The sequence below is a fragment of the Neoarius graeffei genome, chromosome 24 (assembly GCF_027579695.1).
Source record: "Neoarius graeffei isolate fNeoGra1 chromosome 24, fNeoGra1.pri, whole genome shotgun sequence".
Taxonomy (NCBI): Eukaryota; Metazoa; Chordata; class Actinopteri; order Siluriformes; family Ariidae; genus Neoarius; species Neoarius graeffei.
Window position 1 is genome coordinate 2,713,514 of NC_083592.1, and position 15,350 is coordinate 2,728,863.

The window sequence follows — 15,350 nt, forward strand, 5'->3', positions numbered from 1 at the left end:
ATGTCCCATGGGAGTACTTTTGTCCTGGTTCATTCCTCAGAGGGCCTGGAGTGAGACTGCTGCTCTCTCTGATAAGCACTGGCTCTTCCTCCCTGTCTCTCTCTCTCTCTCTTTCCTTTCTGTCTGTCCAACAGTCTCTCTCTCTCTCTCTTTCATCTGCTTGATACAGATAAGAATTCAGTACAAATGAACTGCTCTCTTCCCTACATCTAGACAAACAGACACACGCCAGTTAGTTTTAGAGGTAGATCAGTAAAATTAATTGTTTCAGAATATAAGGTAAATATCAGATACACATATAAACTCACTAGAATAAAGCACTCAGAATTGGATTATCATCATTTTTATTTGTTTATAAATCATCAAAGCCCAATCAAAGACATTCAGAGCACAGATCAGCCTCATAGTGATGACTGCAGCACAGAAAGAAAGCAGGAACCTTAAATCTCCACCTCCTAAATTACTTAATCCTTAATCTATAATCCTAATATCATAATTAACCTCAATGAATAAATCCTCCTGACAAAGTCAGGAGTTCAATAGCTAAAAAGAAAATTATAATTTTTCAAGGCTTAATGCAGATTTTCTACTTTCACATCAAATACCATTATTTCTAAATATAGTTGCTTTTTAGAAGGCTATATTCATTTCTGTTTGAGTTTAAATGCTTTGACATTTAACATGAATGTGCTATCCAACAGAGATTCAATAAAAAGGTAAAGTAAAGAAATTCTCATTGCAGTAAGTGTTAAAGTAATGAATCTTTGTAACATTAATGGACACCCACAGCTTCACTTCACATGGATCTGGTGTTTTTTATCCCTTTCTTGATTTGCACTGCGAGTTTCCACAGAGCGATACTGTGGCTCATCTTCATCTCCTCAAGATCCTTCAGACACTCAATGGCCTTCTCGGAAATCTCATCACAATCCCGGAAGGCGTTAAATGTTTCCAGAATTCTGTGCATGAGACAGAAATATTGGACATTAAAATTATCAATAAAAATCACATTTGCTGACCCAAATCTTTTCCTTCATAACCCCAGAGTGCTGCCTCAGCAACATCATTCAATTCATTTATAATTACTGTGTTTACGAGGGCTTCCTGAAATGGAGTATTTCTATCTAGTACTTAATAAACTGGCAAATCAGCATTAATCAACATTATTAACAATGTTACGTTCACGTGTCTTGTACAGTCAGTGTCGCCTGGTATAACCGTCTTTCCAAAATAATGTACTAAGGTTTCATTTTTGGCATCTACATGAGATTGTTTGTGCTAACGGTCTTGAAGCAGATCATTTTAGATTTTTGTGGAACTGAGTGCAACAGCACCACCAATAACTGTAAAATAATCACACAATAGTATGAAGAAGAGAAAATGAGGCTGGAGCTGATTTCTTCCTCCTCCAGACTGTAGATGTAATGCTGCAAGTGACCTCTCAGGCAATTCTGCAGCCACCTACACAGGCTTTTATAAAAGGCCTGGGAACAGTTGCTACATGACACACTTGTGCATGTAATCATTCTAGCTCGCTGTACACAACAAACGATACAGAATTACCAGAGATACACCTTCAAAAAATGAGCCTCTGTCATAACCAGAAGTGTAACACACAGACTCGGCATTCAGAGCACTGAGAGAATGGAAGGTCACCTTTTTAATTTTTGTGCCACGCCCTCTATAAAGTACCAATGCTTACCTTTTATCATAGTTCATGTGGGATGTGGAGAAACTGCAACAGTAAATACTTAATTTAAAATGTCAACCTAACATATTGATTTGTGGAAAGATATAGAGCCATAAATATTGAAACTCATCTCTCATTTGTGGTTTATTAGCCCACTGATAAAGAAAAAAAATTACCTTGCTAGATAACGAGAGAAACTTTTAACATAAACGAGTCTTGTGTGTTAATGGAGGTGTCTGAAGCCAAAAATCCTTAACTTTCTTGATTATTAGATCGAAATGTTAACATTCTTCCACATCAGTTCTGTGAAAGGCTGGTCTGATGAGAAAATGTTCCCAGGTCAATCAAATAATATATAATTTCACAATTTAAACATTTAATGAGAGAGAGAGAGAGAGAGAGAGAGAGAGAGAGAGAGAGAGAGCAAGCACATGGGAGGCAGAGAGAGACAGAGAGAGAGAGAGAGAGAGAGAGAGAGAGAGAGAGAGAGAGAGAGAGAGAGAAACTGATAGCAGACCAAAAGGAGCAGGTTGGATGGAGGTTAGGGTATAAGTAAGTAAGTAAGCAAGCAAGCAAGCAAATAAATAAATAAATAAATAAACAAACAAATAAATAAATGGCTTATATAAATCGAGACCGTCATTTAATGAATATTTTATGAACAATTTAAAGGCTCTTGCTGATGAGTATTACCTTGAAAATATCAGTTTTGTTCCACCTCATAAGTTTTGCTCTTTCTGATTGAACAAATCTATTGAGTGTGTAAATGAATAACATTTTTAGGAACAGTAACCTGCATAATGAAGGAGATATTCTCGGTCATAAAGTCTTTGTCTGTTGTAAGCTGATGGACAGCATTTATATTAGTAGATCCATGATGAGGTCTACTGTAGGGCTTTATGACTCTTTACTCTAAAAGAAATGACAAAGAGACATCCTGAGGTTAATTTGTGTCCTTAGTGCCCCCAGTGATGTCTCAGCCCCCCAATCTTAAATGTCTAGGGATGTCCCTGGTGGACATAAGGTCTTTGCCAGGTAACAGAGCAGCACCACACTACTCTCATCTTGATAGAAACAAAGAGACTAAGGAAAAAAGAGATTGAAGAAAAAGAACGAAGGAGATTAAAGCTAGATGGCTTTTCGACTTCATAAAACCGGTGAAATTTAGTTTCCTCTGAAATGTGGACATTGTGATATATGCTTATTTCTGTAATATTTAAAAAAACCAGGCCATTCTGTGGCTGGGAAATTATTTAATTTGAGGGGATTAAAGCAAATAAGGTGCATGAAATCACGCACTTCGCACAGTCAAGCAGACAGAGGAAGTCCGTGTGTGCATGCGCAGAATTTCATTGACCGGGCACTGACCCAGTTACGTCATTTTTCCATGAGATGAGGAGCTAATCATAACATTCGCATTGCAAGTCCAGCACTCAAGTTATGACAGAAAATATGACGGAGCCAATGGATCCTACACATCAAATGCTGGCTAGGCTGTTTCTCCCTCTCGTAAATAATGTAATTAGTGAAGAACATGCTGCAATTAGCCCAAATGTGTATCTTTTTGAGGCGAACTTGAGCCGGGTCACTCATCTCGTTAAAGTCCGTTTTTCATTAAGCGTATTCTCACCAATATTTGTTAGTTGTAGCAAAAATTATGAATTGATTTCACAATGTAAATATTATTCCTGTGCATTAGATAGTTTACATACAGTGGTGCTTAAAAGTTTGTGAACCCTTTAGAATTTTCTATATTTCTGCATAAATATGACCTAAAACATCATCAGATTTTCACACAAGTCCTAAAAGTAGATAAAGAGAACCCAATTAAACAAATGAGACAAAAATATTATACTTGGTCATTTATTTATTGAGGAAAATGATCCAATATTACATATCTCTGAGTGGCAAAAGTATGTGAACCTCTAGGATTAGCAGTTAATTTGAAGGTGAAATTAGAGTCAGGGGCGGCACGGTGGTGTAGTGGTTAGCACTGTCGCCTCACAGCAAGAAGGTCCGGGTTCGAGCCCCGTGGCCGGCGAGGGCTTTTCTGTGTGGAGTTTGCATGTTCTCCCCGTGTCTGCGTGGGTTTCCTCCGGGTGCTCCGGTTTCCCCCACAGTCCAAAGACATGCAGGTTAGGTTAACTGGTGACTGACCGTAGGTGTGAATGTGAGTGTGAATGGTTGTCTGTGTCTATGTGTCAGCCCCTGTGATGACCTGGCGACTTGTCCAGGGTGTACCCCGCCTTTTGCCCGTAGTCAGCTGGGATAGGCTCCAGCTTGCCTGCGACCCTGTAGAACAGGATAAAGCAGCTAGAGATAATGAGATGAGATGAGAATTAGAGTCAGGTGTTTTCAATCAATGGGATGACAATCAGGTGTGAGTGGGCACCCTGTTTTATTTAAAGAACAGGGATCTATCAAAGTCTGATCTTCACAACACACGTTTGTGGAAGTGCATCATGGCACGAACAAAGGAGATTTCTGAGGACCTCAGAAAAAGCGTTGTTGATGCTCATCAGGCTAGAAAAGTTTACAAAACCATCTCTAAAGAGTTTGGACTCCACCAATCCACAGTCAGACAGATTGTGTACAAATGGAGGAAATTCAAGATCATCGTTACCCTTCCTAGGAGTGGTCGACCAACAAAGATCACTCCAAGAGCAAGGCGTGTAATAGTCGGCGAGGTCACAAAGGACCCCAGGGTAACTTCTAAGCAACTGAAGGCCTCTCTCAGATTGGCTAATGTTAATGTGCATGAGTCCACCATCAGGAGAACACTGAACAACAATGGTGTGCATGGCAGGGTTGCAAGGAGAAAGCCACTCCTCTCCAAAAAGAATATTGCTGCTCGTCTGCAGTTTGCTAAAGATCATGTAGACAAACCAGAAGGCTATTGGAAAAATGTTTTGTGGATGGATGAGACCAAAATAGAACTTTTATTTAAATGAGAAGCGTTATGTTTGGAGAAAGGAAAAACACTGCATTCCAGCATAAGAACCTTATCCCATCTGTGAAACATGGTGGTGGTAGTATCATGGTTTGGGCCTGTTTTGATGCATCTGGGCCAGGACGGCTTGCCATCGTTGATGGAACAATGAATTCTGAATTATATCAGCGAATTCTAAAGGAAAATGTCAGGACATCTGTCCATGAACTGAATCTCAAGAGAAGGTGGGTCATGCAGCAAGACAACGACCCTAAGCACACAAGTCGTTCTACCAAAGAATGGTTAAAGAAGAATAATGTTTTGGAACGGCCAAGTCAAAGTCCTGACCTTAATCCAATGGAAATGTTGTGGAAGGACCTGAAGCGAGCAGTTCATGTGAGGAAACCCACCAACATCACAGAGTTGAAGCTGTTCTGTATGGAGGAACGGGCTAAAATTCCTCCAAGCCGGTGTGCAGGACTGATCAACAGTTACCGCAAACGTTTAGTTGCAGTTATTGCTGCACAAGGGGGTCACACCAGATACTGAAAGCAAAGGGTCACATACTTTTGCCACTCACATATGTAATATTGGATCATTTTCCTCAATAAATAAATGACCAAGTATAATATTTTTGTCTCATTTGTTTAACTGGGTTCTCTTTATCTACTTTTAGGACTTGTGTGAAAATCTGATGATGTTTTAGGTCATATTTATGCAGAAATGTAGAAAATTCTAAAGGGTTCACAAACTTTCAAGCACCACTGTAGAAGGTCCTTTTTCATCATTGTGATGGTGAAGACTGCTGAGTGAAAACGTGTGTAATTAGACTATACACTTATATTGCACAACTTCTGGTGAACAACCTCTCGGTTCACTATCATATTGTGGAGTTTATTTCATTGAGCAAGACAGTATATGGTTCTTTTTCACTGTGGCAGCGGCGGCGAGGTCAAGCGCCAGTTTGTGAATGGAGCGTGAGCCCGGTGCTGTGTGTGTAGTGAGGATCTCTTCCCCTGGCTGAAATCATGTCTGTGCAGTGGAACACAGTTTATTTTGAAACTGCTGAAAAGCGTGTTTTGTGTTAAGTGACAGTTGAAAAAATAAAAACGAAAGCGACCTTGATCCCGCCTGCCTGTTACATTCATCTTTTTGATTTTTGTGTTTGCTCATGTTTTTGCCAAATGTAGTGATCAGAAGTAATAGTTTTGGGAATACGAACCCTCCTCTATCTGTGTAATGCCACTAATAGACTTTCCTGAACTCGACTTTAGTATAACCTCATGAATTTCCTGTATAACCCACCCGTTTGGTCCTGCATTTCCTTTCCTTTGCGGTACAGGGTCTTCTCACTTTCCGTTACTGTAGTCGGTCTTCCGCATTTCATGCGCACACTTGCGTGCTTCATTGCTCTCTCAGGTTGCAAATTTGTATCCCACAATGCATTGTGAACGGGGAAACCCCCCATGTCATGCATGACATAGTATCTTGGTTTAGGTCACGGCGAGGCAAGAAAAAAATGGCGGAGAATTTAGGGCCACAGGGCTCTAAATTAATTAATTATTCTTTTAGGGAAAAAAAAGTAATACAGTCGGAAGTCTGTGATTCAGAAGCTTTCGGTCCACTAAAAAAATAATAATAATAATTGGGTGTTAGGGAAAATTCTTTTTATGGCCCAAATTTGAGAAATCTGAAAGGGAGTCTACCTTTAAGGAAAAGTAGGGCGACTCAGAATTAAGGAGAAGACAAATTAAGGAAAAGAGAGAAAAGGAATGTAAAACTAAAAAGGAGGCTAGAAATCTTATTTTGAGATTTATTTTTGAGAATCTTGATTCGAGTCCTTTATGTTAATATCATTATCAGTTGGTTCTATTCAGTTGGACATAAAACTAAAGAGAAACTAGAAAGCGAAAATCTTATTTTGAAATTAAGATTTGAGTCCTTTATGTTAAGAACGATTTGCCTTGTCATCAGATGATACTTTTCAGTTCGGCCATTTAGAAGACCATTTTGGGTTGCCACTTCCTGCCGCTTTGTGTTGTTCCTAATTTTATGAAGCTCAGAAGCACCACGACTCTCACATGCACTATATCAGTAATCAGTTTGGCTAGTGCTTCGAGGCGGCATTTCTAAACCATCTTGGCTAAGGTTCTCAGTTTTGCTTGAGCAGTTTGGCAGCCAGCATGTGCCTTGCTCTTGCAACTGGTTCCCTTAAAAACATACCGGCCTTTCGGGATAAATGGGCCCGATACTGTGCTTCTGCCCGCACTAAGCACTGAGCCATTCAGTAACAGGTGTGCCATGTGTTTTTTACAGAGTGAAATGTCCCTTAGAGCTTATCTCCAATTGTGTCGTTATTTTGATGGGACGTGAAATATCGCCACAGGTTTTATGAATGCTGAATGAGGGGGGATTATTTTCTCCAAAAGGCCTTTGGAAGAGAAACTAAAAGGTGATGGATAGAACACACATTGTCCAATTAAAGTACAAATTACACCAAAGGACTGACAGCAGAACTAAGTTTAGTGTGTTTTTTGTTTGAATGAAAGGGTTAGAGCTTGGCTGTTATTGGTATTCATAGAAAAGATGGCATAACATCTATTTTATCAGCCCACTTTTTTCTTTTTTTTCTGGTTAAAAGCAAGTGTTTAATGAGAGTTGTGTCGGTATAGCTGAAAGGAACTAAAAGCATGTATAAATGAATTAACAAATTAAGTTAGTGCTTTAGTGTGACACATTTTCTGCACATTCTGTTCAGCAAAAGCTACTCGTGTTGTGTAATATATTTAATAAATAAAAAACCCACGTCCAGTTTGGATGAACAGCTTTGTGCTTGATGTTCAGGATCACATAGTGAAGCTCTGTGATGAGAACATCCAAGTTAGTAATGTTTGCCAGAACGGTCTTATTTTCATTCTTCTGCTCTTCTGTAAACATCTCGTGAAAACTGCGATCCTCAATCATGATAAAGGGATTCTAAAACACAAAAAAATTCAAAGTAGTTCCACGTGCACGTTCTGCAAAGTTCTGAAAACTTAGGTTATGGTTCCATTCACACTGATTCATTAAACTTTACAACTCTCCTCATAATGCATTCATAATTAGTTATAATATTTTATAACCATCTTATACACTCAGATAATGCCTCATAGAGCTGCAATTAAGTTCTAGCATTCATTTCTTGATACCCTGTAAACAGAAGTGTTAGTATTTTAAAAAATAATAATAAAATTAACTGCAGTTCTGACTTTTACTGGGTTTAAAATATGAAACATTATTAGTGTGTGTAAATCAGTGCTAGAGTACGAGGAAAGATAGACACTTAAAGTAACTTACAAATATAACCTTCATAGAAAGTGATACCTAAAGTCCAGAAAACTAGAGGTTAACTGTACCTGATTCATCTCGATGAGCAGTGATGACTGTCTCAGTGACAGAGTTTCCCACAGAGACTGAATGTGCTTCACCTGGCTGGATCTCAGCACCTGAAAACAAAACAAGCTGTTATTAAAATTCAGAATTGTACATCTATAGTGTTATCACTTATATCTGCTACTCCTGTTTCCTGTAGTATAGCTCATAGTCTGAGAACAGGCCTAGCTAATCTGTGATGATCCAGAGCCGGGGAAAGGCAGCAGACCTGGGCGGCACGGTGGTGTAGTGGTTAGTACTGTCGGCTCACAGCAAGAAGGTTCTGGATTCAAGTCCAGCGGCCGGCGGGGGCCTTTCTGTGTGGAGTTTGCATGTTCTCCCCATGTCTCCTCTGGGTGCTCCGGTTCCCCCCACAGTTCAAAGACATGCGGTTAGTTTAATATGGGACGGCCTTGGGCTGAGGTGCCCTTGAGCGAGGCACCGAACTCCCAACTGCTCCCCGGGCGCTGTTAGCATGGCTACCCACTGCTCCGGGTATGTGTGTGTGCTCATTGCTTACGTGTGCGTGCATGTGTGTGTTCACTGCTTCAGATGGGTTAAATGCAGAGAGGAATTTCACAAGTGTGTGATGAATACAAGTTGTGCTGTGCTGTGACCAACAGGTTAAAGTGACCGTCAGCTTCCTAAGATGCTTTGTGACAATGTCTATCAGTGTAATGAAACTTCAATGCTTATGTCATTCTGTAGAGTAAGTTCTAACATAGAAAATGGCCTAATGACAAATGCATACATGTCATGTCAAGAAAATCAGAAATGCAATCTCACAAAAATATCAAGATGTAAAGTAAAAAAAAAAAAAAGAAAGAAAAGAATTATCCGTTACAGCATCAAAACAAGTACAGTATGTGTCCGTCCCTAAAAGTAAAGGAATATACTTAAAGGAAAGGCTGTTGTGCAGAATCACAGAAAATGGCAGTGGAGGAAAAGTGGATGCACCTGTAAGTTCAGTGTATGTGCTCTGTCGTCAAGTTTCAGGTCTTTCTTCAGGTATGACATGAGCTTCTGCTCCGGTGCAGGAAATGAAAGCTTCAGAAATCCAATAACAATCCGTAGAGTGGAAAGCGCTGCCGAGATTTCATTCAAAAACTGGAAATCATTCATGATACAATTCCTGTCGTTTGTGTTCAAGGGCTCCTGTGGGAGACAAAAACAAAACTATCATTAAAAAAAAATCATATTTTCATATTAGGGGTCAACATATAAATTTAGTTTTTGATTATAATGATTTTTATTGTCTGTATTATTAGTATTTTTTATAAACACCAGCTCACCACCTCCTTGGTGAAATGCTCTAAGTCATTATCTGCTGCTTACAATATAAATATGAAACATTAATGCATGGTAGTGATCAGTTCATACCAGCTTGTCCTGCACTTTGCTGAAAAAGGCTCGCAGCGTTGTTCCTGGGTCATATTCAAATAATGGAAGCGTCTGTCGGAGGAGAAAAATAAGATTTGATGAAAAAATAATAAAAAAATGCACATTATTTAGATAGTCTGGTTTAAATACTGAAACTTTATTCAGTATAATGAAGCAGATTATTAACTGATTGGGTGGCACGGTGGTGTAGTGGTTATGCCTCGGTCACAACCGGCCGTACATGCTCCTACGGCTGGTCTACGTGCAAAAAACACAAAGAAACGCACGGAGGGTGCGCGTGTGATGTGCTGATTTTCGAGCCGTAGACTGGCCGCAGACCGGCCGCAAAGGTTCTTTGTCATGTCAAACAAACTCTACGGGCGCTTATGTTTTTTTCAGGTTGCAAGACAAACTTACGGCCTCGTGTGTCTTCCGTACGGCCGACGTGCGTCTTTCGTACGATTTGCTGGTGTCAGGTTTGGGCAAAATGTCAATTTTTTTCGTACGTCGCACTTACGGACTCCGCATGTGTGTCATGCGCCCTGCATACATAATTAGTGCGGCCAACGCACGTTCAGATATTTCGTATGTCATCCATGTGTGTCAAGTAAGTCGGCCGTGCATTGGCCGTACGGCGAGAGGGCATCAATCGCACGAAAACTCGGGTATAAAGCTGCAGGGGTGCCTACGGCCATTTGTACACGTAGGCTTTGATTGAGAGAAAACCCAATTTAATTTAATTTCATTTCATTGCATCGCTTCAATTCAATATGCCGAAGGCAAAAGGGAAGAGGAGGATAGAAAAGGTGTCGGAGACGGAGATGAGAGAGACGGCGGCAGAGAGGGAGGAGAGAGAGACGGCGGCAGAGAGGGAGGAGAGAGAGAGGACAAGGAGCAGTGAGGAGGAGGATGAAGACCACGACAGTGGCCAGCAGGCCAGGAGTTTGAGACGAAGTCTTTGCGGAGGGATTGCCATTTTCACAGTGAGAAACCAAAGTATGCTGAAATATATATAACCCTCTCCAATCGCCGCAGTGCGACAAACGAACACCGTTGGTACGCACAACGTACAGATCGTGCGCAGTTCTTGCAACCTTCATACGAAGCCTGCATGGAATGCATGGTCAGTATGATTAGTTCACGTTTGAAGGTGCGTTGGCTGTACGAATGAAGCGACAGCTGTACGTCCGAGCAGCCTCAGATTTCGTGCGTGGTACGCACGTTCGACTTCCGGGTTGTACATTAGGTGCGCAGTGATCTTACTCCTTCATGGTCACCACAACTACGTTCTCCACGAACAAAAAAAAAAATGCAGCGATTTGGGAAACGCCAAAAATCGCACGGCCAAAAAATCGTACGTCTGGTTGTGACCGAGGCTTTAGCACGGTCGCCTCACAGCAAGAAGGTTCTGGGTTCGAGCCCCGTGGCCGGCGAGGGCCTTTCTGTGCGGAGTTTGCATGTTCTCCCCGTGTCTGTGTGGGTTTCCTCCGGGTGCTCCGGTTTCCCCCACAGTCCAAAGACATGCGGTTAGGTTAATATGGGACGGCCTTGGGCTGAGGTGCCCTTGAGCGAGGCACCTAACGCTCAACTGCTCCCTGGGCGCTGTTAGCATGGCTGCCCACTGCTCTGGGTGTGTGTGCGCGTGTGCTCATTGCTCACGTGTGCGCATGTGTGTGTTCAATGCTTCAGATGGGTTAAATACAGAGAGGAAATTTCACAAGTGTGTGATGAATAAAGTTGTACTTTCTTTCTTTCCTTCTTTTTGATTCTAAACATGCACCTAATCATGTTCACGTCATAAGAAATGAATAAAGCATTTAAAACAGCACAGACCCATGTTCTATTCTGCTAATACTACAGAAATCTGCCAGATGTTACAACTTCATATTAAAGAACAAAACATCCATTTATAGCTGCATTTAATGTTGTATGAAACAAGTTCCTGTTCTCTTGGTCATTATTGCAGCCATAAACAGTCGCTCCCTCACCAGCTTCTCTTTTGTCTCTCTCTTGTTAATCTTCGTTAATAAGACAAAAACATGCAGACTGCCATGTTCGTGAGAAACTCCAAAGCACAAACTCAGTCCTGAAAGTCCTGAAGATGTTACAGACTCCTTCTGTAAACATCTCCTTACAGAAAACTTTACCATATCAGTGATTACACAATATTTAACCAGCTTATGTGGAGCATCTGCAGTGCAAGTCCCTGTGAATGAGCCTTTACTGTAGAAATGTTATTGAAACAAGTGCATTCGTATAAACCTACGGTATGATTTGCAGGTGCACTACTATCAGAGCTGCTTTTACAGAAAATTAATCAACACTTCCTGACTAGTGTACGTGTGTGAAGATGAAGTGTTTCTGTGCCGTTTATAATTTGTGCGATTGTGGTGACATTGTATGATGGTGCACACAGGGGCAAATTTAGCAGCTTTATGGAGGGTCATTAAAAATTTCACAGCACTGTATCTTATTTTCTGAAATGTGAAAGTAGCCTTAAAATATCTTACAGTGACTTCGATCGTGGGTTTCCCTGTGAAGAAACGATCTATTATCTGCCTCTCCACAGTTTTAAAGTTATAGTTGGTGCTCTGTTTCCCATCCTCATACACCACATGGTCGATGTTTGAAATGGCAATAGTCAGAAAGTCTTGCTCAGGAACACAGGTGATGACATGAGAAGGCTTGAGCTCATTAGCAGTGATTACCCTTAAACAAAGAGGAAAAAAAAGACAATAATTAGAAAAAATATAACCATTATGTTACAATAGGCTGTATTTATAGTTATAACGATAGCTAATTATTATGAACGCATTATTAATGATAGCTAATTATTTTAATTAGTGAATAGTAATTAACTTCAGTGCCTATCTAGAACATCTTATTTTTAAAAAAAGGACAACAAAGAATCTGCTAGAATGTTGTTTGAAAGAGACAGAAAACAGCTCTTAATCTTAATTAATTGCCTTTTGATCTGATCTGGATCACAGCGCAATTAAAATTAAATACAAGTTGTCTAATTTCACCCTTAGAGTTTTAATGAATAAAAGCATACAAATTATGTAGAAAAAGTCCAGATTCTTCTGTCTATTCTTATACAGTTTTATTGCTTCTTGTATTGATTCAGAACATCTCAAAGTGAAACTCCATTTCTATTATCCACATCCAGTCCCGGTTCTACTGCACTTGTTACAGCGTACAGTACCTGTTTGGTGCAGGGTTCGTCCTTTGTATGAAGTAATTCTGCATCTGTACGAGGTACTTTGTTATAATCTGAGTGGCAGAGTGTTCTGTTGGCAGGAGGTCCAGAATTGTGAAGTCGTTCTCGTCTTTTTCCTTCTGCTCGGCTGTTAACTGTGAGTCTAAACAACAAATCATTTTTCTCAGGTCATTTTTCTAGCTGACAGCTGAAGCTGTGTTCACACACAAGTATACAACACACCTTGACCTACATCTTAGTTTTACTCCTACAACTGTGGAAGGTTGAAAATATTTTTAAAAAATCTTACAGTTGATTGACTTTAGATATTTCCATAATGACATCACAATTTCAGCACTTTCACTGAAGGCCTGCTGCTCATAATCTGAAAGAGAATTTAAAAAAAAAGTCTATATACTGTAACAATAGGATTAACAGCATAATACAACAGTAGAAATAAAGGATTTAATTAATGATTAATAACAAAGCTAAACAAATCACTCTTAGCAATTATTTTTTGTAACTGTAAAATGCTGCATGAAAACACCAAGACAAACAGCAGATTCTTTTTTTTTAATTGTATCTTTTTTTATTGCACAACATACATCTTTAACAGGAAAAAAAACAAGAATTTGGTGCACAAATTTTAATTTATTTTGGGTTTTCTGAAATCAACACAGGGTCAAAGTTACACATACAGCCACCTAATATTTGGTTGAATGTCCCTTAGCGAGTTTCACCTTCACCAAACACTTGGTAGCCATCAACAAGCTTCTGTCAGAATTCCAGTTGGATATTTGACCACTCTTCAACATATTTTCAATAGGATTGAGGTCAGGACTTTGGGAAGGCAATTCCAAAAGTTTAAAGCTTTCGATTTTATAAAATCAGTGAAATTTAGTTCTCTCTGAAATGTGGTCATTGTGATATCTGTTTATTTCTGTAATATCTCACAAAATATCAGGCCATTCTGTGGCTGAGAAGTGATTTAATTTGAGGGGATTAAAGCAAATAATGTGCATGAAATCGCTTGCTTGGCGCAGTCAAGCAGACAGAGGAAGTCCGTGTGCGCATGCGCAGGTTTACCTTCTTCTTCTTTTGGGTTTTACGGCAGCTGGCATCCACAGTGTTGCATTACTGCCATCTACAGGTTTACCTTTGAGCGTGCACTGACAGTTCCATCATTCTGTCGCTAAACGAGCAGCTGATCACACCAAGGTGCTCGCTGAGCGCCCATATTTATTAGTTTGGTCCTGTGTTTCCTTTCCTTCGTATATAACATAACGTCTTTTTTCTTCTCGCTTTCCGTTACTGTAGTCGGTCTTTCACGTTTCATTCGCACACTCACGCCCTCCATTTTTCTCTCCTGTTTCAAATTTGTATCCCACAATGCCTTGCACGAATGGGGAAAGCCCACCACGTGACGCATGAGGTAGTATCTTGAATTGGGTCATGGTGAAGCAGGAAAAATATAGTGGAGAATTTAGGGCCATGTGGCTTTAAATTCATTAATTATTCTATTTTAAAAACCCTAATAAAATTGGAAGTCTGTGATTCGAATTCAGTAGCTTTCAGTCACTAAACAAAAATTGGGTGTCAGGAAAATTATTTTTATGACCTACACTTGAAAAATCTGAAAGGCAGTACAGCTTTAATGATATCCTGCTTTATCCTCCACAACCAGCTTTGATGTGTGTTCAGGGTCATTGTCCTGTGGGAACACCAAATTATGTCCAAGTTTCTGATGGTTTGAGGTTATGATGAAGAATTCTGAGGTAGTCCTCCTCCTTCATGATTCCATCCACTTTGTGCAATGCACCAGTTCCACTAGCAGCAAAACAGCCTCAGAGCCTGATGCTATCACCACCATGCTGAACAGCTTGTACAGTGTTCCTCTGTACCTCTGGTCATCGGGGCCAAACAACTCAATCTTTGTCTCATCTGACCACAAAACTTTCCTCCAGAAGGCTTTTTCTTTGTCTGTGTGATCAGCTGCAAACTTTAGTTGAGCTTGAAGGTGGAGATTTTGGAGCCGGAGCTTCTCAGTCCATGACGATGTAAAACTCTCTTGACTGCAGACAGTGTTTCAGAAGCTTCTAGTTCATGGCAGGCCTGTGCCTTGGTGGTTCCTGAACATCTGCACCAATTTCCTCTCAGCTAAGGGGGACAGTTTGGGTCTTCTTCTAGAAAAGTGGCTTTCTCAGATCTGCACTGAACTCCTTGAACTTTCCTATTGTACTGTGTGTTGGTCAATCTATTGGGTGTCAAATAAACCCTATTTATATTGAACACAGAGAAGCTACCAGCTGCAGTCAATCACCACTAACAGGAAGTTAAGAGGCCTTGTCAAGTTAAAAAACATTTCAGAACTTTTAGCACCACTGAATTAATAATCTAATTGGGTTTATGTAAATTGAACACATGGAGGTATGTTGGCAGCTTGTTGATGCTTTACACACTATTGGCATTATCTTAACCAGCTTCATGAGGGAGTCACCTGGAATACTTTTCAATTAACAGGTGTGCCTCGTCAAAAGGTAATTATTGGATGAGTTTCTCACCTTCTTAATGTGTTTGAGATCAAACAGTAAATCTCATCTCATTATCTCTAGCCGCTTTATCCTTCTACAGGGTCGCAGGCGAGCTGGAGCCTATCCCAGCTGACTACGGGCGAAAGGCGGGGTACACCCTGGACAAGTTGCCAGGTCATCGCAGGGCTGACACATAGACACAGACAACCA

The 15,350-nt window shown here is 40.3% G+C and overlaps 1 protein-coding gene across 7 annotated transcripts in view; it reads right to left on the minus strand.

Moving 5' to 3' along the window:
* Positions 1-327: 327 nt before the first annotated feature.
* Positions 328-15,350, minus strand: part of LOC132872736 (E3 ubiquitin-protein ligase rnf213-alpha-like) — a 281,839-nt gene continuing 266,816 nt past the window's right edge. For all 7 annotated transcript variants that reach the window (XM_060907787.1, XM_060907788.1, XM_060907785.1 and 4 more), the window contains 8 exons: positions 12,920-12,994; positions 12,616-12,772; positions 11,921-12,119; positions 9,411-9,482; positions 8,988-9,185; positions 8,015-8,104; positions 7,426-7,595; positions 328-959 (listed from right to left, as the gene is read on the minus strand). In XM_060907787.1, coding sequence (XP_060763770.1) covers positions 797-959; positions 7,426-7,595; positions 8,015-8,104; positions 8,988-9,185; positions 9,411-9,482; positions 11,921-12,119; positions 12,616-12,772; positions 12,920-12,994 — 1,124 coding nt within the window. In that variant the 3' untranslated portion in view covers positions 328-796. The remainder of the gene's footprint in view (positions 960-7,425; positions 7,596-8,014; positions 8,105-8,987; positions 9,186-9,410; positions 9,483-11,920; positions 12,120-12,615; positions 12,773-12,919; positions 12,995-15,350) is intronic.